The sequence below is a fragment of the Equus asinus genome, chromosome 5, assembly GCF_041296235.1.
Source record: "Equus asinus isolate D_3611 breed Donkey chromosome 5, EquAss-T2T_v2, whole genome shotgun sequence".
NCBI lineage: Eukaryota > Metazoa > Chordata > Mammalia > Perissodactyla > Equidae > Equus > Equus asinus.
The window spans coordinates 34,919,340-34,941,370 of NC_091794.1; the positions used below are offsets into that span (position 1 = coordinate 34,919,340).

At 44.7% G+C, this 22,031-nt stretch overlaps 1 protein-coding gene and 1 long non-coding RNA gene across 10 annotated transcripts in view; one reads left to right on the forward strand and one right to left on the reverse strand.

The window, feature by feature from the left end:
* Positions 1-1,920: 1,920 nt before the first annotated feature.
* Positions 1,921-5,908, reverse strand: LOC123286015 (uncharacterized). Its single transcript, XR_006528176.2, has 2 exons — positions 5,769-5,908; positions 1,921-2,509 (listed from the first exon to the last, which is right to left on the reverse strand). It is a non-coding gene; the product is annotated as an uncharacterized lncRNA (long non-coding RNA).
* MASP1 (MBL associated serine protease 1) overlaps positions 5,543-22,031 on the forward strand; it is a 64,975-nt gene continuing 48,486 nt past the window's right edge. For 2 of the 9 annotated variants that reach the window (XM_070509242.1, XM_044771269.2), the window contains exons 1-2: positions 5,792-6,144; positions 11,580-11,811. In XM_070509242.1, coding sequence (XP_070365343.1) covers positions 6,140-6,144; positions 11,580-11,811 — 237 coding nt within the window. In that variant the 5' untranslated portion in view covers positions 5,792-6,139. Of the gene's footprint in view, positions 6,145-10,266; positions 10,403-11,579; positions 11,812-22,031 lie in introns of those variants that run through there. The other 7 variants (XM_014843363.3, XM_014843362.3, XM_070509241.1 and 4 more) reach the window with 6 other exon arrangements.

The window sequence follows — 22,031 nt, forward strand, 5'->3', positions numbered from 1 at the left end:
AGGAGGCTGGTTCTGAGTTGTTTTTCCCCTGAATGAAATAAGGCAGAAAGCAGGGGAAGTCGTTGAGTGTGCCCAGCTGATGCACTTCACTACCCACTAGTAAACTTAGACTCTGGCCTGGAGAAGAGTGAGGAAGAGGGTGGGAATGAGCTTAGGCTAAGAGATGGGAAAAGGGGAGAGTTGTCCTCTCTTATATAGAGACCAAAGTAGGTTCTGGAACCCTCAGGCCTAATGGCAGCTGAGAAAGAATGAAGATTTTGCTCTTTGAGAGAGGTCAAAACACCTCAGCTTACCTCTTTATTTGACAATACTGTGTGGTAGAGAGTCAGGCTGTGTTGGCCAGGCAAGGACCACTTTGAACCTTTAAAAACACAACTTTCTTTTTAAAGCACTCATCTCAGTTAGAGTGGCCTACAACCTAATATAAAAGAGCATGGGTGTAGGGAAATCTGAGTTCATGGTCTCAGCTGCACCACCTAATTTCTATGTGACCTTGGGGCAATGCATTTCCCTCCTCCGGGACTTCATCACCTCATCTCAGTATTATTAAACATATATGTAAAGCGAAGATGGTAATGTATGGCCTTTATTGGTTCTTTTGAGGATGAAATGAGTAAAAAAAGAGAAGCGTTGCTCTCGGGAATACCTTCTTCTGTGTCATCCCAGAATGCACCCTCTTTTTAAAACTACTTTGAGATCTTCTAAAACTTTAATCCAGTGTTAATAGTAGTGTAAGAGTATGTAGTTCCATACACTGAAACAGAGATATCATAAAGTGTTTAAGTAGGAATGTGCTTTAAGAAAACGAAACACGTAATCCAACATCATCATTGTGAATCAGAAATCCAAAGCCTAGATGGACAGACAAAGAACTCAAGGCTTCCCACCGGATGGGGCAGAATGTGGCCTCCATCCCTGGCATCTTGACCCACAGCCCAGTCCTCTTCCAGTATGCTGGGCTGCTTTTACTGAGCCCACGCTCTAGACTGATGTTTCCAACATTTAGTCCTTTACCTCTACAATTTTTTCATATACATGAATACCATCTATACTATTATTTATTTTATATTTTTATTTCAATCCTCTCAGGATTTTTTAAACTAAAATCCACATATTTCAAAGTGTGTTACTACCATAAATGTGGAAATAAAGACAATGACTAAAAAAATTGTGAAATTCTAGTAGATTACACACTATTGCCTCCATAAGACTCTGATCCTGGGACCTGCCTTTCCTTGTTGAAAGGAAGATTCATTTTAATAGCATAATTGCACTACTTTCAGACTTTCTTCTTAAAATTATCAGAAGTGAGAAAGAAATGAAAAAGGCAGGACTTCCTTGGTATATGAGGTGACTCACGCAACCCCCCTTCCAACCTCTGTCTTCCTTGCTGCCTGCCTCTGCTACGTAAGCTGTAAAAGTAAGAACTGGGCTTCCCAGCCTCCCTTGCACTCAGTGGTGACCGTGTGACACAGCTCTGGTTTGTGATACATAAGAAGTTCCCCAGTGCTACCTTTTCCTCTTTTCCTGCTTAGAATATGGACATAACATCTGGAGTTACAGCAACCTTTTTGTGACCACGAGGTGATAAGTACGAATGTAAAAGCCCATATCCTAAGGCTGACAGAGCAAAAAGAAAAAAAACAATGTTGAGCAGCTGCCCCAGACCTCCCTCCCTCCCTCTCACTTCCTGCCGTGTGAGGAAAACAAATTCTATCTATTTCAGCATTAGTCAAGCTTTGTCTTATTACCTACCAAACAGAATCTTAACTGATCTAGTGTCTGTTAATTCCATGCATGTGGCACCTGAAATCAGCTTGACACCACTGGTGGCACGTGTTCCATGCTTTAGGGGAACCTCACCCAAGAGAGCCTATATTAGTTTAATTGGGGTGCCATAATAAAGTACTGCAGACTGGCTAGCTTAAACAGCAGAAATTTATTTTCCTACAGTTTTGGAGACTGGAAGTTCAAGATCAGGATATTGGCAGGTGTTTCAAAATTCAAGGTCATCGTATTCTTTTAAGGCATCTCTGCTTGGCTTGCAGATGGCTGCTTTCTTGCTGTGTCCTCACATGGTCTTTTCCTCTGTGTTGTCTGTGTCCCAACCTCCTCTTACTATAAAGACACCAGTTATATTGAACTAGGGCCCCCCTAAGAGCCCGTTTTCATTAATCACCTCTTCAAAGACCTTACCACCAAATAATCACATTCTGAGATACTGGGGGTTAGGGCTCCAACATATGAATTCTGGAGGGATATAACTCAGTCCGTTACAGAGCCTAGTAGTTTATGTTTCGAACAGACGTCATTTCCCTTCCCCGAAATCTTACAGTCATGTGATAGCATGGCTCATGGATGTTCACAGTCCACAGGCAGGATCAGGAGTCTGCAGAGGAGGGGGAAAGAGTCCTGGATTTGAGGTCAGGAGGCATGGGCTCTAGAGATCGATTGTCTTGATTGTCCTCTTACTGGCACACTTAGTCTCTCTGAACCTCAGTGTCTTCATCTGTAAGAAGATGTGAATATTAAATGCAATAATGTATATGGAAGTATCTGATAACACTAAGGATATTTCATCAAATCTAAAATGCCATCAATTATCAGATACACCATTCCGTTACATGTACTCAAAATGGCAAAATCGTGCCATTTAAAATTACAGATTCTGGAGCCCCACATCAGATTCACTGATTTTGAATCTCCTGGGATGGAGCTCAGGGATCGGTCTTTTTTAAATTTCCCCTATTTTTCTGATGATCTGATAGGTTCCAAAGCAATGACTTTGAGCATACTGTCAGTCCGTGTGTTGTACAACCCAAAATTGACTTCTAAGGTGCGAGCTTCAGGGCTGTTTATCAGGTTCTTAGATATTCTATAGGAAGCCTGGATTTCGGACTTTGCCAACAAAAATCCATTGCCCAAATAGTTTACATTTTCTAACACATTCATGGAATTCCAGAAAGTCTCGGCTCGGGAGTTGCATATAATAAATACTTGAGTGGAAGATGTAAACCAAGCCTGGTTCCAGTGGTCGGAATGCTGCAGCATTCACTCTCCTAGCAGGAGCCTCTGATCCCTTTCCCTGACTACAACCTGGGGGTGCTGAGCCCACATCTGTCATTCCACACTACTGTGATTCTAAATGACATACTGCGAGTTCCTGATATGCATATTTTAAGCTTTTTTTGTCAAATTTTTTAAAAAGCTAGTTGAATCTTCTTAACGATTGTTGTTCTGAATCGCTGTGATTGAAACCTGAGTAATGTAATGCTGTGATCACCACAGATCAAGCAAGAGCCAAGAGGAGAAGGCCACTCTGGACTCCTCGATGCTCTTTACAGGTCATTAGCAATCCACCTGACCACCTCCACTGCAGCGTCATCCCATGGTCCTCACACCCGCATTGACGTGTGCTTCTTGACCTCAACAGAGTCCAATCCTCTGATTTTACAGTGGAGCAAACTGATGCCCCACTTCCTCTCCCCCCATCCAGCCAAGAAAGCAAGTGACTTGCCCAAGGTCCTGTACAAGTTAGCCGACCATATTGAGCCCACTCCCAGACCAACGTTCCTTCCATTGCTCCTACTCCCCATGATCTATCAATGGTGCCTCAGGGAGTTTTTATCAGAAGGACAGGACAATATCACCAATGCAATCCAACCCCTTGGGAAACTGAGTGAATGCCACTCAGATCATTCACTGAGCCACACAGCTCCTGTTTTCATGCAGATTCCATCTGAGCCTTGGCTAACTCCCAGGGAAACACATATCAGATCTGCTGTGTATTGGCAGAACTTTGGCTCAGAACATATTTCAAATGCCTCCCATTGAACATTGGCAGCCTTGAAAAAACATGGCCGGGAAATTACCGCGAGAGGCTCTATTGCTCTCTGACACTTTACAAGAAGCTGGTGGCTTTCCCTCTGAAGCTCTTTCCTCCATGCCCAGAACAAAGGACTGCATTTCCCTGTCTGTGCCCTACATTAGGAGAAGGGAGGGAATGTCTTTAGTGGGCAGGGCCCTCTGCACAGCAGTGTGCTTCACGCCAAGCTCTTTCTCTTTTGGTTTTAAAACCCTTGTGTACCCCAAGAGAAATGTACTCCATGTGTTTCTGATTCGTTTACACTTAAATCATCAAAATGTTGTTTGTGAGAGTTATTTGATGTCTGAGGAGCCTTTAAGTCTTCTTCATGGGACTTTTAAAGGTTTTTTTCCTACTCTTCCTGAAACAGAAAGCGACACTTTGCTGAAACACTGCCTGAGTGCAACCGTCTCCTCTCATCTCAAATACCTGCACCCACATTATCGACCGCGGCCTCTTAATAACGCCAGGCTTGGCAAGGCTGACATTCAGAAGTGTTAAAATAGAGAAACTGGAGAGAAAAGGAAGCAAGGAGAATTTCAGCAGGATTCACGCTACAGCTCCCCAGAATACACCAAAGCAAGGTTATCAGAGGGCACAAAGCACGTGTGTTTGCTGCCTCCGTCAGAGCTGGTGGTAGCCCTCTCTCAGGTACACCACTGGACAGCCACAAAAGCATTTTCACAAGAGAAGCTCACCCAAGCCTCACAGCAACTTCCATTTTCCAGATGAGGAAACAGGATCAGAGATGTTAAGTATTGGGCCCAAAGTGCACCGTTGGCTTGGATAGAAAGCAAAGATTACAGTTAAATTCTGACTCTGAGACTAACATTCTTTTCAAACTTCTTCAGATTAAGTTTCTCTGTGAATGTTGTGTGTATTCGAAATGCCATATGAATTATAATATATTAGTGAGAAGCAGTACAGTACAGTGGGTAAGAGTTCAGATTCTTCCCTATCACTTTCTAGCTGTGTGACCTTGGGTAAGTTACTTAACCTCTCTTGGCAGTTTCCTCATCTGTAAAATGGGGATAACGTTACTACCCACCTAATCAAGATGGAAAGATGAGTGAAGAGAATTAACACAATACTAGAACAGTGCCTGACACACAATGATCAATATATGTTAACTATTCATGGTATAACAGTAAGGAGTCATAAATATCTGGGTAATCCTGGCAAGTCAGAGAACCTGTCTGAGACTCAGTTTTCTCATTTGCAAAATGCATGCAGGATAATAGCATGACCCTCACAAGTTTGTGGGAATAATTGAGATGGTGTTTGTGCCCAGCACTGTGCCTAGCACAGAAAAGGCTCTCAGTACAATCTATTTTTTACTCCCAGACATCTCTCTCCCTGTTCAGTATTGGTTGTCATTTGTGGAGGGAGTAATTTTCTTTTTATTCAGCTCAGTTTAGATCTGGTGCTGCATTGCTCCACAAACCCTGGGTCTCTACGTATCTACAGACCTGGGGAGTGGGGCATGCTGGCCGTGACAGACCCTCTCTGTGCTGGATTAGACCTCAGCACACTCCGAGTTGGTAAATAGCACAAGTACCGCTTTTAAGTGGGGAGGAACAGCTGGTCAGCTGCAGGACCTGGTGCTCCCTCCCATCCCGGGCCAGCAGCTCTGTTCACGGGAAACCCGTGGTTGTTTGCTGACAGACTGAGGCTCTGGGATTTGGATCTCTTTTCTTTCCTAGTGTAGATGTCAGAACCGCCTTCTTAGTTGGTAGTTTCTGTTTAATTGGTGTCATTTTGCCAGTGTCCTGAAGAAGAGCAGAAAACTATAGCAATCTGGCAACAGAGACTAAAGAGAAACTGGACTTTGTCCCTCTACCCTCCACACACATGCACGCGTGCACACACACACCCGCACGCACACACATAGTGATACAAATACCTATTTGTGCCGCTCAGTTATTTTCTCTCAAGGGCTGGAGCCAGGAGAATAAAGGAGGGAACTGGAGGAGCAGATCTTTTGAGAAAGAAGACAGATTCTGTTCTGTCAGGTTCCTGCGAGTGTGTGTAAGAGCGAGTCAGAGGAGAGAGAGAGAGGAGAGAGGAAGAAGCAGAGGGAGAGAGGGGGAGAAGGGCTCTGTTGCAGGCAGGGGAAGGCGTGACCTGAATGGAGAATGCCAGCCAATTCCAGAGACACACAGGGACCTCAGAACAAAGATAAGGCATCGCTGACACCACACCGGGGACGAGCTCACAGACAAGTCAGGCCAGGGCGACCCAGGCCAGGCAGCCAGGAGCACCCAAGGCAGGAAAATGAGGTGAGTGCCAGGGCAGGAGTGGGCATGGGTGCCCTTTCAGGGACCAGGTGTCAAGCAGCCTGGAGGGTCTGACCTTGTGTCTGGACAGACTCACCTGTGCGTCCTGTGGGTGGTACAGGGGGTTTCTCACCAATCCTTGGGGCTCTGAGAAGGGAGAAGTGGGCTGGGCGCCTTCCCCGGGACACCAGAGACATGCAACCCGAAGTGGGAGACTTTGGGCAAATACTGCCCCACGCTGCGGAAGCTCAGATTTCTCCCTCTGCCAGCATAGGGTGCTGCCGGCTGACAAATGTCACTTTCCTCCTGTTGCCCACAAGGCTGTTTTGTTTTCTTCCTCTGCAAAGAGCATTGGTTTATCTCTTCCAATACTTTGTGAGTCAGATATGTGTTTGTGTGTTTACTTCTTCAGACCGGAAAAGAAACCAGCTTCCGACAGCTCAGCTCTGTGGTTTTTTAAACCTTCAGAAGTTTGCCAGTCAAAACCTCAATTTAGAAAACTATAATCCTGTCCCCATTTTACAGTTCCTTATAAATTTCTGCATTTCTCGCTGAAATCAGAGGCAGCTGGTGGCATGAATCAGGCTATGAATTGCACCAAATGGCTCTTAAAGGGATACCACAAATTTAAAAAAAAAAAAAAAAAAAAAAAAGAGCCTTCTGAATTCTGAAACTCTGACTTTAAATTCTAATTTTTTTTAAGTTCTTCAAATTTCCTATTCCTCAGCCTATACTTGGAGTTACTGCATCCTTCTTACCAGACATTCCTTATAAGTTTTCCTCTGCGAGTCTCAAAACCCAACCACCATAATTATTTTTACTGCTTACAAGTGTTAATGCTGTTAAAAGTCCAAAGAATAAAGAACATTCTGCAGACGCGTTAAATCCCCAAACACCTCTTTTCCCACTAATTTTCCTCTCAATTGGAAAAGCATTTCTATCTGTTTCTCTTTGCAAAGTCACCTAGCAACTTTTCTGGTTCTGGGACCAATGAGGGGTTTCAGACTGTGTTCAGTCTTTGGACTCAGATTACCTGTGGTTCAGAGAGGTAATCGGGTCTTTAAGGTTAACTCAATCATTCTGTTCTTTTTAAATCCATTGTAATTTCAAACCTGTCATATAACTTCATTTTTCTTTCTCCTAAAATAGATGAGATTTAGTCTCATCTACATGGAATGACAATTTGATTGATCTGTCACTATTTCAGTCCCACCCTGCCACCCAGGGCCCCAGCCATTGCTAACTACAGGGCTGGTTAACACTTCTGTGTCTTTGCGTTCACTCATCCTGTAACCCCGAAAGGCTTTCCCTCTTATTTTCCATCTCAAGGACCAGACTGCTCAAGCTGGCTCAAACACCACCTCCTCTGGCCAGCATCCCCAGAGTGAGCATCGCCTCCTTTGTGCTGTCTCTGTCCTTGGGAGCTACATCTCTTCTTGCCTTTGTAATATCTTCTTGTTTAAATGTCTACCCCTGCTTCCAAGACTGAATGTGCCTTAAGGTACAGGGTCTATGTCTTGTTCATCTTTGTATGCTCAGCACCCAGCATAATGTCGGTTTCCTATCAGGCATTCAATAAATATTGGCTGAATTGAATTCAGTTGTTGAATAGCAAAGCAGCCACTGGGAAAGTGCTCCACGAGAAGTCTCCAAGGGGTCTTGCCTCACATGGACACAGCACTTCAGAGTGTGCAAAGCACTTTGATAGGCACTGTCTCATCTGATCTTCAGATTTGGGATGAGGTAAGGATTTATGGAGAAGGGAGGATAAAAGCAGTTAAGCAACTTGCCCAAAGCCACACTGATCATCTCGAAAAGGCCTAGACTCACACTTGGGTCTTTGGGCTCCAAGTCCAGGATTTTCCCTACTATATTCCACCAAACTCTCAACCAAGTGTATCCTTCAATGCTGGCAGCCATCAACCCTAGCTGCACATTAGGATCATCTGCACCGCTTTAAAAAACGCCAACGACAGAACTCGCTCCAGACAATTAAACATAATCTTTTGGGAAGGGGCTTTGGTATTAGTATCTTTTTTTAAATTTCCACATAAAGCCATGGATTTTTGAATCATTTTTCACAGCATTAATTGCTTTGGCCAGATGCCTGGGCATGATATGGGCATGGACCCAGCAGGTTCCTCTGAGCTTTTGTAATTCCCTTTGTCTGTTGAAGCTAATTCACCATATGGTACTGGGCATGACATACCACCTCTTGAGGTATCCTTTTCATCCTCTGTCAAATAAGGATGTTGTCAAAGGGATCTATATAGTCCTTTCAACTCTTCTACTCAAGAACAGTCTTGGCTAGTATAGATTGAAGTGGGGAGAGTAAATGAAGGGGATAGAAAGTGCTACTCATTCCACAATCCTTGATATATGCAGGCATTTTCATGCATTCTGATAGCCTGCTCCTACAGTGGAGCCTATGAAATCCCAGCTTTATGTATTACTTTTGACATTTCAAGCAAACGTAGCTAAACTTTAATTAGCTGGAGAATAGATAGCAGGTGTCAGGAATTGTACAGCCTGTGCCTGGTGTACAAGAAGCCAAAAACATTCAGAGAGTGTGATGGGGAATGAAAGCCACCACTTACATTCGTCAGTTTGCAGCCGCTAAAGCAAGCAGGCAAGCATATGTTCGAGCCCATTATGTGCAAGGAGATATTTGTTTCATATGTTTGAAACTGTTTTGAGATGCAAACAAAATAGAACAGAAAGCTTCACAGGCTTTCCTCCCATGTTGACCTGTTGGCTACCACCCGGGGGCCGCTGAGGCTAGACAGGGCTGTCCGCTGCCAACCCTTGACAGAACTAGTGTTAAGGAGGCTCACAGTCTCCTCCATGTGGTCTGAGAAAAGCAGACATGGAGAAAGCTGACCTTTCAGCCTTGCATAATCTGAGCATTGCTATTGCAAGGAAGTCCGGTTTGGGAGCCAAAGCTCATTCCTAACTCCTGCTTTTCGGGAAGCAGCAAGATGAAGCAATCATAACTAATGTTTGCCTAAGGAAGAAGAGTTAACAAAGTACTTTCCAATCAGTCCTTTACTCCTTTAGCGACCCTGTGGGAAGTCATTGTTATCACCACTTAATGGATGAAGAAACTGAGACCTCACATGACTTCCCCAAGATGCGTCAGATAATTAAAGTCAAAGCCTGGACTTGAATATAGCTCTTATAAGCCAAGATCAGTGCTGTCCCCTCCGCAGGAGGAACTGAGCCAGAACTCCCAGCCCTAGTAACATTGGGACATTTCCTCACTTGAAAGTGGGGCTACCCGGGGCCCTGCAAGTTAGAGTTTCTGGAATCAGCTTTCCTACGAATTCACTGGAGAGCTTGGACCTAAGCTTTCCCTTCTCTCTGCCTCGGAGGCCCTCCCTCCACAGGCTGGTTTAAAAAAATATTGACCCTGGCAATTGAATTAAAACATTTTGTTTCTTTAGTTGCATCTCATTGTTGCTATTGTAGGGGCCTTGGAAAAAACATAAACACTTTTATTTTCTTTTTATTAAAAAACTAGTACAAAACCCTTCTAGACAAATTTGAACATTTCATATATTGTACACAAAAATAAAATTAAGAACATTCATGTTCCCAATTCAGAGATAACCACTGCTAATATCCCAGTGTATATCCTTCTAGGCCTTTTTGCACTTACCTATTTACCATGTATGTAAATATTATGTGAGACAGCTAGATAATCTATATATATACAGTTATCTTGTTGTGTTTACAGACTTAAAAATTCATGTGTATGCATAGATACACATATATGCATCTGTATACTGGGGAGAGAGCGTTAGGGAGAAACGATTTCCTGATTAGCAAAGATGTAATTATTAATCCAAAAATGCTGGTATAATTTCCCAGCATTGACTTTTTAGGATATTTAAGACACTGTCCCCACTTTCATTCATTCATTCTTTCATCCACCATCTATTATATACCAGCTTATGTACTAGGTCCTTTGCATATGTCATCTCCAATGCTCATGTGAGTCCTATAATTAGAGATTATAATCCCCATTTTACATATAAGGAAACTGGGGCTCAGAGAGACTACTTACCCAAGACTTCACAGCCAGTAAGTAGAAGAATTGGGATTTGAACCCAAATACATCTAACTTCAGGGGCTGTGCCTGGAGTGTGATACGTGCTCTACCGGAAGCATGGACAGGGAGCTGTGGATATGGAGGAGGGAATGTTACCCCATAGCCTGGGAGGCTCTGAGCTGGATGGTGGAGGATAAAGAAGACAAGCAGGTGAGGAACGAGCAGGGCATGTGCAATGGGGCCAAGGCATGGATGGGCATGGCACGCTCCCAGAACGGCATTACAGAGCGTTGCTGGCACTGAGATGAGGCTGGACAGGCAGATCAGCACTAGATGAAGAAGGGCTCATCAGCTGTCCGGGAGCAGATGCTTTATCCCACAGGCTAGTGGAATAGCATGGTCACATAGGTGTTTCAGCAAACCAACTTTGGTGGAAGATTGCCGAACAGTATTAAAGAGGGGAGAGGGAGATCACTCAGGAGGCAAGAGCAGTAGGCCGGGTAAGAACGTTTAAACTAACTCACTGGAGAGAAGCAGATGGAGCTCCACACCACAGGAAGCAGGATAAATAGGACTTTGGAGAGAAGTTGATGAGCCAGGTTTGGGACGTTTGAGTTCAAGGTCCTTGGGTCTTGCAGGGAGATCAATCTATTAGGTGCCTGGTGTGGTATATATTGACCGTTAGGGTTTTGACTGGCCTTGGACATTCTGCCTCATTGCATCAGCCACTTTGGGCATGCTCTGTAAGTTGTGTTGAGTTTTCCCTGCCCTTTATGCAACTCTTTGAATCTTCCATTATCTCTCATTGCTACACCTGAAAATAAATTGTAGGATTTTGCTCCTTTTATATGAACATTTACCAAGAGGAAAAAACACTTGTTTTTCTCATTTTTCTTAACTCAAAATCTTGCATTCCTTGATTGATTTTGTTAAATCTGTGTAAGGTACTGCAGATCGCATCATTGTGTATGTCTCATCCCAATATTACCGTGTTGCTATTACTGACTTTTTAGAAAACCGAATCAAGAGTTTAGGATTCTTAAAATAAAGCTGAGCTGAAGAAATAATATCAACTTTCACCTAATTATGAAATTTACATTTTCAACAGTCAAATGATATATGTCAGAGTCCCAAATGTGATACTTTCTGGGAAAGTTTAATAGTATTATCAAATCTTCAAAAGAACACCCAACTGGAAGAAACTTTAGAAATCCTCGAGTTACCATCTTCCTGTGTTATAGGCTGGGTAAGCAGGGCCCAGAGGGAAAAAGTCGTTACAGCAAGTCCGCGGCAGAGATACTGAGAACTTGGTCTCCCGGCTGCTGATTTAGTTAAATGGTGAGCACCTGTGTCCGCGAATGTACGTCGATCCATTCCTGTCTTTCAGGCGGCTCCTTCTCTGCCATGCTCTGTGCTGCTTCTTGCTGAAGGCTGAAGCCCACGCTGTGGAGCTCAATGATATGTTTGGCCAGATCCAGTCACCCGGCTATCCAGACTCCTATCCGAGTGATTCGGAAGTGACGTGGAATATCACAGTCCCAGAGGGATTTCGGATCAAGCTTTACTTCATGCACTTCAACTTGGAATCCTCCTACCTTTGCGAATATGATTATGTGAAGGTGAGACCCCTCATGTTCCCTGACTGGGCCGGTGTTCTACTGGAGAGTCTGCTGGGGGTTAGAGAAGCCCAGATGAATTAGTTGTTGTGCCTCTCTTCCCAGGGTGGCGGTCCAGTGAGGGAGAGACACACAGTTACAACGTGATCAATGAGGTTGGAGGTGATATGCCAGGTGCAGGCAGAGTGGGTAGACCTAGAGAGGATCATGAGGGAAACTGAGGCTGGCGAGATGTGACTCAGCGAAACACAACCTCCTCTTTTTCTTTCTGTTCTCAAAGTCTTTTTAATATTTTCACTAACCTCTGCTCCAAGGTCACCTTTAATTCAACAAATAGAAAAGGGCAGAGACCCCGGAGTAAGCATTAATCAGACTGAAACATGGCCATCATTATGTCCAAAGATGAGGCATTAGAAAGCATTGCCCACTCTCCTAAATAATGATCAAGTGTTAGGGAAGCGTAGGGTACACGTTAGTAGACAGGACGAGGTGAGGTTGGAAGGTTGGATTGGGGTGCGATTCTGAAGGGCATTGAAAGTCACATGCTAAAAAGTTCAGATTTTATGAGCCAAGAGTATGGACAAGAGTAGGGGGTCGGGGGCCAGCCCCATGGTCAAGTGGTTAAGTTTGCACACTCCACTTTGCTGCCCAGGGTTTCCCTGGTTCAGATCCTGGGTGGGGACGTGGCACCGTTCATCAGGACATGCTGAGGTGGCATCCCACATAGTATAACCAGAAGGACCTACAACTGAAATATACAACTATGTGCTGGGGGGATTTGGGGAGAAGAAGGAACAAAAAAGAAGATTGACAACAGATGTTAGCTCAGGTGCCAATCTTTAAAAAAAAAAGAGTAGGGTTCACTATCAGAGGTAGATGTAAAAAATGTATTAAAGAAGAGCAGGAAATGATTACGTCAAAACAATGTGCCCTAGAATTTAGAGAGAACCCACAAACGATGCCAGGGGTGGGAAGCTGTTCTCTTTTAAAAGTGGGGCTGAAGGGGTTGGTTTTGCATGCTCTGCTTCCGTGGCCAGGGGTTTGTGGGTTTGGATCCCAGGCATGAATCTACACACCATTCATCAAGCAACACTATGGCGGCATCCCATACACAAAAAAATAGGATTGGCACAGATGTTGGCTTAGGGACAATCTTCCTCGAGCAAAAAGAGGAGGGTTGACAACAGATGTTAGCTCAGGGCCAATCTTCCTCACACACACACACAAAACAAACAGTGGGGCTGAGAAAGATTGGAGTACTTCTGAGAGATCATGTTTATTAAGATTGTATCTGACTCACGAAGGTGGAGAGACCTAAGAACCTGCTTTCTAAGCTCTCTCTGGCTTCCTGAAAGAGGTTCTCATCAATCCACTCTAGAGTAGACTTCGTATATTTTTAGTATTAATGTAGCCTCATTTTGCCACAGTCAGTAATTCAACTAGTTAGCCTGTACTAACCATAGTGTTTGATCAACAGCAGAGCAGTGAGTTTACAAGGTGCTTTTACACTTATGATACTCATTCAACCTTTAAAGCCATCCTAAGAGATAGGTACAACTATCCCATTTTGCAGGCAAAGAAACAAGCCTAACAAGGTGAAGAAATTCACCCCAGGTTGTCCAGCTAGTGAGTGGTAGATCAAGGTTCCAAACCCATATCTCATGACGTTCAGTCCCATGCTCTTTCGGCTACATCAGCTGTGCTCCACTGAGCCCCAGGAATACTGCAGGGGCTTACAAGACCACTAGAGGGGGGGCAGGGAGGCCTGGTAAGTGGAGCTATGAACCCCTACCCTGCTGAAATTCATTTTAAATGTTGGGTATTGCTTACCATATATGTTGGGTCTGCGTCAAATATTCCATTTACAACAAGTTTTCCATGACTAAAAATTTTCCAAAATTGGTGCTGCATGGCAGGGTTTCTCAATTTCAGGACTATTGACATTTGGGCCTAATAATTCTTTGCTAAGGAAAGCAGTTTTGAGAATTATAGGATTTTTAGGGGCATCCCTGGCTTCTACTCCCTAGATGCCAACAGCACTCCCCCTCCAGTTGTGACAACCCAAAATATCTCCAAAAGTTGCCAATATCCGCAGAGGAGCAAAATCTCCCCATTTGAGAAGCACTGCTCTGTGGGATGCTGCCCCTCTTTGAATGTCCTCCACTAAGGACTATGAGAATTTAAGAATACAAAAGACCTGGTCCCTTACAAAGAGAGATGAGCCTAGAAAAATAGCCATTGTACAAGGTGGAAAAGAATAATGACAATAAAGGACTGAGAGGTAAAAAATGAGAAGAGGTGGAACTGGTTGCTCTAAGAGATGAAGTGGGTTGGTAATATAGATTGACATGCAGTTTCTATAAATTAATTAAAGATGGAGCCCACTTCTCAGAGTCACAAAGATCGAGCAGGGGATATTCACCGAGACCGTAAGTGTTCATCATCCTAAAGTGAAATTTCTGAGAAAGGTCAGTTATGTCTCCCAGGATGTAGCCTAGCCTCTGATAGAGCAAAGCTCCAGGAGGAGATGCATTATGGGTAGGGGGCAGAATCCCCCAGCCCGTTCTCCCAACTAATGCTGGTCATAAAACCATGGCATTCTCAAATATTTGGATTCAAGCATGGACTTAACCAGGAGGAAAATGACCAAAGATTGGCTTAACATGGCAGTAAGTTCCATGGATTTAGACAAGCCTAGATGTGAATGTCCCAACTTCTTTATTCTCTACTTTCAAACATGTCTACCATCTAGAAATTTTGTCAGTGAAAACACCTGCTTTTATTGGTAGCTAAGGCTTCAAAACCACAGAAATTACAGAATTTTTTTTCTCTAGTTGTAACCATGGCTTATTTTCATGATTCCCGCCTCCCTCCACCCCAAGAATTGACTCTCAGTTCATAGGTACTGAGCAATCGTTTCTCACAGGTTTTCCTCTTGTTCAGACAGATGCCAACTTTGACCTTGTTAGGACTCCTTTATCAACATGATAAACACACAATAGAGGATTTAACTCATTCCTTTGCCCCCAAATAAATCGAGTCTCCTGGCAAGACAGATTAAGGAGCTGACATCAGCTGTATTTTGTAGTGGAAAAAAATGACAAGGTACTTTTCGAGGACAACAATAGAATCTGAAGACCTGATGTGACACAGAATTAAGGGCACTGGAATACATTTCTACCCAGAGTTTGGCCTTTCTGGCTGGAGAATATTTTGGAAATTGATTGATGGTTTCAATCCTAGGTGGTGAGGCACCTTCCTGAAAGCTCAAGGAGATGGAACTAGGCCTTCTGGAAGGGCAGCATGGTCCCGGGTTCTTGCCTGGGATTCAGGAAATGGCTGTTCTAGTCCCAGATCTGCCACTAACTCCCAAAGGATCTGGAGTGGATGAGAAAATCTTATAGCACACTCTCTGCTCCAAAATTAGACTTGTGACCTCTGGGCATAGCAAAGAAGCAGTCTTGCGGCAACACTGGGACTGAGCTGCCCACCTGAAGTGCCCCATAGTCCTTGCAACTCTGATTTGGACACATTTTTCCAGTTTCTTTGGAAGAAGAAATTAACATATTGGGCAGGGGGAGCAGGATGTGTTTCTCTGCTTGTGCCCTTGCCCACATGTGCCCAGCAGAGTTCCCCTCCTGGAGTTGAGAGCTCACAGAATGTCAGGCTATGGGGAACCCTGGAGACTCATCTAGTCTCATGTTGTTGTGGTTATTGTTTTTCAAATATTTTCTCCCCAGTGCACATTTTCTTCTAACAAATCTTCTAGTAGGCCTGATACAGAAAACAGAAGTGGGCTGCTCAGGTTGAAGGTGTCTCTGAAGCTCACTCTGCTCACCCGTCCTCCTTGGTCACACCTTGCAGGAATTACAGCTTGAATGTTGCTTAAGTTCCCGTGGGACAAAAGAGGAGATTGAAGCTCAGAATTCAGGGACAAGACTAGTACTGTGGCCTCTGAACTCCCCAACCCAGGATCCTTCCACATATGGTTGACACTCATTCACTTTTTCTAATTGTCTCCCACCCTGGCACCTCTAGAATGTGAGCCTTTCTTGGCTATGAATGAGAGGAAAGCTCCTCCCTTTCCATCCGAATACGTGGGCATGCCATGTCACCCCTGGATAAGTCAATGTCATGCTACAAAATCCTGTTTCTTCATCTATTCCATGAGGGGGCGAGATGAGATGATCCCTAAGGTCCTTTAAATTCCAGAGTTCTAATCCTAATCCTCCTTGCCAGAACTTTCCAGATGCCCCCACCAAACCCTCATTGTCCTAGTTAGGGTAATGCACTTCAGGTAATAATATGTTACAATGGCCACTTCTCAAAGTTCCATGGCCACAAGCGCTCCAGTAGGAGCCTATAGTCTGCTGGGGATGCCTTAGTGACATGTCATTTAAAGAGGACTTGTAAACATATCATGCCATCACTCTCCTTTACCAAGCAACTTTATTTCCATTTGATGGGATAATATCCCGTTTTGAGGTTTTTTCGCTCTGCAACTGAATTCCCCTGGCAGGCCTAGGAGTGCATTTAAAGGAGCCTCCAGCTCACAGGAATGCTTTCCAGCCCAGCCCAAGCCCACAGACCACCTTTCCCACCCTGGCCCATAAGAGTGATGATGAGAGAATGGCTGATGCTGCACGTCAGTAGCTTGAAGAAGAGCAGGACCCCAGGGCTGTGGGCCGCATGCTCTCATTTTATGAAAATTCTTCTCCAGCCTGATTTTCCGCAGTCCTTGGTCTTCAAGGCATGTGCACATCTGTGCGACAGCATTTGCTCCCTTGGAATGTGGCTGCAATATGTGGATTCCTGCAGTGCACAGATGGGGTGTATGAATCACAGCTGGTTAACGCTGCAGGGGAGGTGCAGGGCACAGACGCTGGCCAGGAGTCGGGAGGCCTGGATTCTTGTGGTCATTCTCTACTATCTACGTAACTTTAGGCAAGTGACTACTTCTAGAGGAAACTCTGTTTTCTCTTCTCTCAAATACAGGGTGTTGAAACAAATGGTCTCTAAGGCCCACGTAGACCTAATATTCTATGGATCTAAGACCTCAGAAATCATGGTTCAGCTCCAGGATCCTCATGACCAAGGCCCAGGGAAGGGCAATTCATTGGCCAAGGTCACACTGGGACCAGAATGTATATCTCAGGACTCTCAGTCATTTCTTCTTTTAAAAAAATTAAATAACAGTGGAGTCTCATCTTGTGGATGCTTAGGTTTTTAAGTGTAATGTGATATAAGTAAGTATAAAGTTAGGCAAATATTGTCTGTAGTCAAACTTAATCTCTTAAGTATAGCTGAGCACTATCTTTTAGTATGTCCAGAAGAGACTTTTTTTTCAAGAAATGCAACAAATTACAGTTCCTTTGGTTGAACATCAGATGAAGTGGTTGGCTTGTATTTAGAAAGGAGCCCTGGAGCTATAGGTACTGAAGGATGTTCTTAGAAACCAGAGCCACCAAGGAACAGAAGGTTTGTACATCCTACTTTCAAGTTCTCTTCATCACATCTGTTCATTGGAAAAGCAGACAGTCAAAACCTGTGTTCAGTTTTTATTCTCTCTCTCTTTTTTTCACTGAGTGTATACAGCTCAACTGTCATCTGTTAAGCACTCATATGATGTCACATCACTGTTCTCCTGTTAACCCTATATCCATGATGTAGTCAATGTTTCTTTCATTCTTTCCGCTGTTAGCTCCTTAGCTCACCTCGTCTACGGCAATATCCTTCTAAGTGTCTACTAGCTGTCAGTCTCTGCCTGTCCAGTCCACCCTCTACCTGTGTCCAGAGAGATCTTCCTAAAACATCGCTTTGATTGTTCCACTCTCAAAATGTTTCAGTGGCTCTCCACCACCTACAGAATGAAGTCTAAGAATCCTACTGAAAATCTACCGTAAGCTGGACACTGCACCAAAGACAGGGCCCATGAAGATGAATAAGACAGTACCTGCCCTCGAAGAATTCAGAGTTTTGTAGTGTGTCATGAGACGAGTATAGAATTAATAAGTTAAAGGTGGGCAAAGTAGCACAAGGGGTAAGAGGCAGAACATAATTTGGAGAGTGGTCATTTCTGGATATTCAGGAAAGGCTTTAGATGTTTGAGATAAGTCGTGAGGGGTAAATAGGAATTCAACCGTGCAATTCCCTAATTGTCCTCCCTGTGCATCAGTTTCATCATCAGTACAAAAGAAAAGGTGTTCATGTGACACAGTACCTTTCTCACAAGTTGTGGGAGAGTTTAAATGAAACGATGGCTCTAAGTGGACTCAGTATTGCAGAAGGAAATCATGCTCAAGGGTTCGGAGACCAGGTTTTAGAACCAGTCAGGCTTGAGTTCAGGTCCTGCCTCCATCTCCGACTGCAAAATGGGGATAATATGAATGCCTATGTCATCGGCTTGTCGTGAATGCCAAATGAGATAAATGCTTTAACGACATATGTCCAACACATAATGTAATTAGCTCAATAAAACATTGTTATAGTGGTAATGGTGGCAACGGTGTGAGTGATAAAGTACCTGCTGGTATCACCAGACGCTCAGTGAATGTCCATTTTCTCATCTACTCTGACTCCACCACTAACTTGCTCCCTATGACCTGGCTCATGTCACTCAGTCTTTTCAGGCAGTTTATGGAAAAGTCCTTTGAAAGGATGGATCAAATGCAGGAGGTCGTTTATTTCTCCCGTATGTTTACCTTGTAGTGACACAATTTGTGGCAATTTCTAATCTATTGGTTCATTTGATTCTTATGGAATAGGAAGAGCAGAGATTATTATACTTAATTTACATAAAAGGAAGTTGAGGCTCAAGGAACTTAAGTGGATTTGCCAAGTCTCTCTAGAAAGCCAGGTCTTAATCCCTGGTCTTCCTACTCCCAAGTCATGATTTTGTCTCTCTGTTTGGCCCTTCTCGGAACAGGTTTTACTCTGAAAGCGACCTTCATATGCCTCCTGCCTATGCATTATTCCTAAGGCAACACTTCCTATCAGAATAATTAAGTAAAATTTAATAAAACGGGAGGAACTTGAGGGTCCCTGTGTTGTCCAGATTTTGTTAAAGAACTTTCTCTTTTATCCTGACTTTGAGAGGAAAAGTATTTTACAAAAGTAATAGGAAATGGAGTCTGAGCTGTGAAGCGTGGGAAAGTGCTCAGTTTCTCTGTTTGGGGTACCCAAGTTCTGTTGGTGAACTCAAGGTCATTCCCCTAGGCTGTCAGACCCGGAGTTTAGGGCCCATGTCTGTGGTTTTTTCCAGCAGTGAGCACAGCCCTGGGGCAAGACAGGAAAAGGCATGTGTCTCCTGGCAGTGAGCAAAAAGGAAAGGGCTCTGGTTAGAAATCAGCCACTGACTCCTGCTGAGATGCCGGGCAAGTCTCCTCTCTGCTCTGGGCCTCAGTTTCGCCATCTGCCCAGTGAGGAAATTGGACTAACAGGCCTCTCCAAGCCCTTCCAGTCTTGATGGTCTACAACTCCGAGTCTGGAGTCTGGGGCTCCCTTCCCCAAGCCTCACGGGGTCAGTCGCTTCCTGCTGTGCAGTTGAGAGATAAGTCGTCCCCCGCCCCTCGTGGCCCTGCTCCAAGCCTGGCTCCTCTGACCCCTGGGCTCCTAAATTCTGTGAGTGCTCTGTGTTTACTCAGAACATGCCCTCGACCTTCGGGCTGTGGCTGACCCCAGCTGTGGCTGCAGCTCTGCCAATTCTCTGGGAGTGGACAGGAGGCCTTGGCCCCTGAAGGAAAAGAGAAACAGATGAACACATCTCACGAATTTCAATTGTAGTCCCCAGCGGGATCCTTCCACTCCAGAGACACCAGGTCCCAACCACCAATTCTAGCTGATTGAGAAGGATCAGGAGGTGAAAATGAGCTTCAGAAAAGTGTGACAAAAGCTCATTTTATGCAGGAAGTGCAAAATCACGGGCTCTGAGTGATGGAAAACAGAAAGAAGGTGCCAGGGCTGGGGCAGCAAATGTGAGTGAGTGTGAGGTGGGAGTGCCCCCAGGGTGTGGGTGCACCTGGTGTGCAAATCTGTGTGCCATGTGTGCACGGAATGCTCTTGGATGCACCCTGGTGAAAAACAGCTTGAATTTACTTTGGTGTGCTCATAGAGGAAAAACCTAAGGAAGAGGAGTTACTTATTTATTCAACAAATATTCATTAAATGCCTACTATTTACTAGAACTTGGGGTATAGAAGTAATTAAAACAGACAGAATTGCCTGCCAGCCAGGTGTTTACGTTGTGCTGCGGGAAAGAGACAATAAACCCTAAACATAATCCAACAAGTGAATTAGGTAGTGAGTAGCCGATGACAGGTGAAGAAATGAAACAGAGCAAGGTGAAGAAATGAAACAGAGCAAGGTGAAGAGGGTCCGCCAGAGTCGGGGTGGGGTCATGCTGAAATATGTTGGTCAGGGTTGTCCTCATTGAGAGGGCGGCATCTGAGCAAAGCCTTGAAGAAGTTGAGGAAGTTAACCCTGTGACTTTCTGGGGTAAAGCATTCCAACCAGAGGGAACAGCCAGCGCAAAGGCCCCAATGTGGGAAAGTGCCTTGTGTGTTTGAAGAACAGCAAGGATGGCACTGTGGCTAGAGCAGGAGAGACAGGGATGGGAGATGAAGACAGGGAGCTTTGGGTAGGGGACAAGGAAGGAGGGCCAGATCTCCATGGGGAAATAGGATCCCTGCTAAATGCTGACAGGCAATGGCAGACTTTACAGGCTGCCTTCATGCCCATGTTTCATTTGACCTCCTGACTCTTAAGAGGCCAGAATGAATGTCCACCCAGTATGTTTGTGAAGACTGAGGCCTGAACACAGAGGTGTGCTTGTAAATGATTAAGCCCTGGCCCTGAGGGGTAGGTTGCATAGAGGGGGTGTGGGGAGAAGTGTGCAGTAGCACAGCATTCACCACTCGGATATCCCAGACATTATTAATAACCTTGACAGCACAGGTAATAGTAAAATGCTAAAAAAGGAGATGATGAGTTTTTATGTAATTTTTTTATTTGCAATATAATTTATTTGATTGTAAGTTTATAAAACACAATATGGCTGTGTTTAACAACAGGATCACAAAAATCCCTGAAAAGTTGACAGTTAGTTCCTATAAGCTGGTTTGAACCAGCTCCAGCACACTGCTGCCTGGGGAGGTTAAAGTGACACATGACATAAGTGGCAAAGCGGTGACCAGAACTCAGGTCGTTTGGTTCCTATTCGAGTTCTCTCGAAGGATACCCATGGGCAGATTTGAAGATGCATAATGGGCTGGGGCAGGGCAGGGTCGCAGGCAGTGGCAGAGGAACACGCCAACTTGCACATTCCGGGAAACTCTGCCAGGCAACCCTGGCCCATGGTGATTCCCTTCTCTCCACTTGGTACTTACTTAATCACTGCTTTCACCCTGGTCCTGACTGTGACATACCTTGAGCCAGGCTGCCTCTGCTGCAGAAGAATACAACAACACTTTGTTCTTTCCTGTCCTCAGGCTATTTTCGTGTCCTGAACTATTGGGGTTCAGCCTCCCTGTCCCCGAGGGAATTTGCATGTAAATTGGCCTGGCTCTGAAGTCACAGAAGGAGTGGGGTGGGGAGTCTGAGCCATTCACAGGCCAACAAGAGCATAAATCCTTCCTGATCCTCCTTCCCAGCCACCATCCCAGACTCTCCCCGCCCCCCACAGGACTGCTCCCACTGAGACGTGGGCACTGCCAGTTTCCCACCTGCGGGATGCCTGCTTCCCAGGCTCATGGTGACCCCTCCCCAGCCAGCTCTTTCTTCTCCCTGTGCTTCTGCTGCCTGGAGACGATCCCCTCTGCTATCCAGAGCCCTCCCCGTGAATGGGCAATCCTGCCTGTAGCAGTGGGATTCTTGGACTCCAAGGACCTGCCAGCTGTCTCTCAGGCCCCTACATTGTTGATGTGTCTGACATTTGCATGTATACAATACCTTCTTAGCAGGCCACCCAGCGCAATTAGGTTTTTACTCTGATTAACAAGTAAATAAGAACACTGTACTGGAACTATCATATACCTGGCTCCTCACCCTGACTCTGCCATTATCTGGTCATGTGACTTTGAGCCAGTTACTTCTCTGAGCCTCAGTTTCCCCTTCTAAGAAAGGAAAAAGATAGACTGGGTCACCTTTGGTGTCTTTTCCATCTCTGACTGTCTATGGTTCTCTGATTCCAATTACTGAACCAGGCCTGGAAGTCAGGACATCTGGAT